General features: G+C 63.7%; 1 protein-coding gene across 3 annotated transcripts in view; it reads right to left on the bottom strand.

Annotated features, from left to right (window-relative positions):
- Positions 1-757: 757 nt before the first annotated feature.
- The window catches only part of TRIM63 (tripartite motif containing 63), a 3,459-nt gene continuing 1,348 nt past the window's right edge, over positions 758-2,868 (bottom strand). The window contains exons 3-9 of one of the 3 annotated variants that reach the window (XM_031062063.1): positions 2,428-2,596; positions 2,074-2,169; positions 1,711-1,944; positions 1,560-1,582; positions 1,282-1,406; positions 1,100-1,180; positions 758-990 (exon numbers count right to left, since the gene is read on the bottom strand). In XM_031062063.1, the coding sequence (XP_030917923.1) occupies positions 980-990; positions 1,100-1,180; positions 1,282-1,406; positions 1,560-1,582; positions 1,711-1,944; positions 2,074-2,169; positions 2,428-2,596 (739 nt within the window). In that variant the 3' untranslated portion in view covers positions 758-979. The remainder of the gene's footprint in view (positions 991-1,099; positions 1,181-1,281; positions 1,407-1,559; positions 1,583-1,710; positions 1,945-2,073; positions 2,170-2,427; positions 2,597-2,868) is intronic. The other 2 variants (XM_031062064.1, XM_005427090.2) reach the window with 2 other exon arrangements.

The raw sequence follows: 2,868 nt of genomic DNA, 5'->3' as shown, positions 1-2,868 counted from the left end.
GTGGGACCCCCCCGAGTGTCCCCAGGAGCTGCACAGACCCGGGCTGGGTGCAGAGGGGGATGGAACGGCCCCATGTCCCCTCCAAAGCACACGGTGACCCCCCGTCCCCGCTTTGGAACCCCCCCAGTGTGATGGATTAGCCTGGACCCCCTGAACACACGGCAGGGGCTCCTGTCCCCTCCCTGGCTGAGCAGCGTTAATTACCCCGGGCTAATTGCCCTCGTGGCTCAGCTCTGGGTGCTGCCTCGGTTTCCCCTCGGCTCCCTCTGAGCAGGACTCGTGTTTTTGCAGGAGAAATGCATTTATGGGGTACTTTTCCATTTAGGATGCATGTTAGTATTTATGGCGCATTTTTTCACCCAAGGCGCATTTCTCAGCAGCAAACCAGCAGCTCGACGCCCACACCATCCCCATTTCGGGGGCTGGCCCAGCCTGGAGCATCCTCAGCCCCCCCGTGCCACATCTCCAGGCCCAGGGCGAGCTCTGGACAGGACATCCCATCGCCAGGAGATAAATCCTGCCGGGTGCCGACCTGTTACATCCCGGGCGGGCGGCCAGGAGCGGCTGCCAGCGCTGCCAGAGGTGCTAATGAGGCTGGAAATTAAGAGCTGGACCGGAGGTGTCCCTCAGCCACGCCGGGCGCTGGCAGGGACACCTCGGATGGCACCAGCGCGGCAAAGCCACCCCCGGTGCCCACGGCGGGGCTGGACACCCACAAGCGAGAGGCGAGCAAGGAAAGAACCACCCGAAGCAGCGGTTTTCTTTACAAAATACACAAATTTCAAATGCGTGACAATTATATACAAAACAAGGGAATTACAAAACGTGCGGGATTGTCCCGTTTGCACCCGTATAGAAAAGTGTCCTGTGCTGGAGCAGGGCCGGCTCGCCAGGCTGCCGGGCCCTGCCCTGTGTCCCCCCCATCCCAACGGCGTCGCCGGACATCCCGTGCCCGGGGGCGTTTCCAGCGTTGCTCTGGCTACAGGGAAGCTGCCGAGGGAGAGGATGGGGTGAGGAAGGAGAGCCCAAGCCCCCAGAGCTCCCCCGTGGGTGCTGCAGGCTCCTGGGGAGGGGGGCTCGGCCGTGCTCTGCCCCTTACCCATCGCTGTCCTCTCGGGCGCCGCGTTCTCTTCCACCTCCTCTTCCTCCTCCCCATCAAAGTACTCCTCATCTTCCTCTGCTGCAAACAAGCGGCCAGAGGTCAGCAGGAGGCACCAGGAGGAGCAGAGGCTGTCACCAGCCGGGTGGGGGTCGCTGAGGGGGTGCTGGGGGCTGAATTACCGGGCTCGAAGTCCAGGGCGTGCACGGCCTCGGTGAGGTGCTCCAGGCTCACCGAGAAGGCGTCCATGCTCTCGTAGCCCGGCTCGATCTTGTCCAGGCGAGCGCCCTTGGAGGCCTCCACGATCCTGGGCGGGCAGAGCACGGATGTGTGCGTGTCCCTGTCCCCTCCCTGCGCTGGGGGCCGGGGGGCCCCGGGCAGGGGCTCGGGGCAGCCCCCACTCCCCAAATGCTGCCCGTGGGGCTTGGATTGAGGAGGCTCCCCAAGTCTGAGCACTTACGTTTTTATGAGCTGCTTAGCATTCTGTGGAGAGAAAAGGAGGAAGGAGGAGGAGGAGGAGGAGAAGAGGAAGGAGGAGGTGAGTGAAGCCGCAGCAGCCCCCAGGCTGTCCCCAACAGTGGGACCCCACGGGGCGGGTCTGGGGGTCTCACCATGAGGAAGGCGGCCCCCCCGGTCTCCTCGGCTGCCTGGATGGCCGTCTCCACCAGCCGGCTCGACTTCTCCAGCTGCTCCTTGTACTGGCGGATGAGGCTCTGGATGAAGGCGGTCTTGTCCGCCTGCTCGCGGCAGATGCGCTGCAGCAGCTCCGCCTTCTTCTCCTCCAGCAGCGCCGCCAGCGCGTCAAAGCGAGCGCAGAGCTCCCTCTTGGCCGCCTCGCTGTTCTCCTGCGGGGACAAGGGACAAGGGATGGCACCCGTGCGTCCCTCGGGCGCCCTGCTCCATGGGCTCCGCCCCGTGCCCGGCTGAGGTTTCACCCCCGGGGTTTTTGGGGGTTCCTCCCCTCCTTTCCTCACCTCGGTGCTCTGGCAGGAGTCCTCCAGCTGGGAGATGATGGTTTGGATCCGGTCATTCCCCGCCACCAGCATGGAGATGCAGTTGTTCAGCTCAGTCTGGTGAGTGACAGAGAGAAGTTTTAACTCCTGTGGGGACAGGAAGCTCTCCCAATGCCCAGCTGGGCATTGCTCATCCCCAGCTCTGCGCCCCCACATCCCCACCAGGCACAGCTGCTCTGAATACTCTAAATATAGCCTGTCTCCTGGGCGAAGTCACCCGGGGGCTATTAATACCCCGTGAGCCATGCCGCAGTTATTTGTCACTGTCCCAGCTCAGCACATGGCCCGCAGCCCCCCCGGGCCCCCCCAGGGCACCTTCTGTCCCTGGAAGACGCTTTGCAGAGGGGCCACCTCGCAGTCCTTGTGGGCACCGAAGACCTTGCACATGGAGCAGGTGGGGACCTCGCAGGTGACGCAGTAGATGTTGATCCGCTCGTCCTCGTGCTCCTTGCACATGGGGTGCTCCCCCTTCTTCAGGGGCCTGCTGGAGAGGGTGGCACGGCCACGGTGACGTCCCCGTCATGGTGACATCCACACCAGGGTGACATCCACACCACAGTGATGTCCCCACCACAGTGACATCCACACCACGGTGATGTCCCCACCACAGTGACATCCACACCAGGGTGACATCCACACCACGGTGATGTCCCCATCACCAGGGTGATGTGGATGTCACCTGTGATGATCCCTGTCCCCCCCACAGGGACACCCCTGCCACCACGGTGTCCCCCCTCCAGCCTCACCCCCCCCCCG

The sequence above is a fragment of the Geospiza fortis genome, unplaced genomic scaffold (assembly GCF_000277835.1).
Source record: "Geospiza fortis unplaced genomic scaffold, GeoFor_1.0 scaffold432, whole genome shotgun sequence".
Taxonomy (NCBI): domain Eukaryota; kingdom Metazoa; phylum Chordata; class Aves; order Passeriformes; family Thraupidae; genus Geospiza; species Geospiza fortis.
This window is presented reverse-complemented; position numbering and strand designations above follow the sequence as displayed.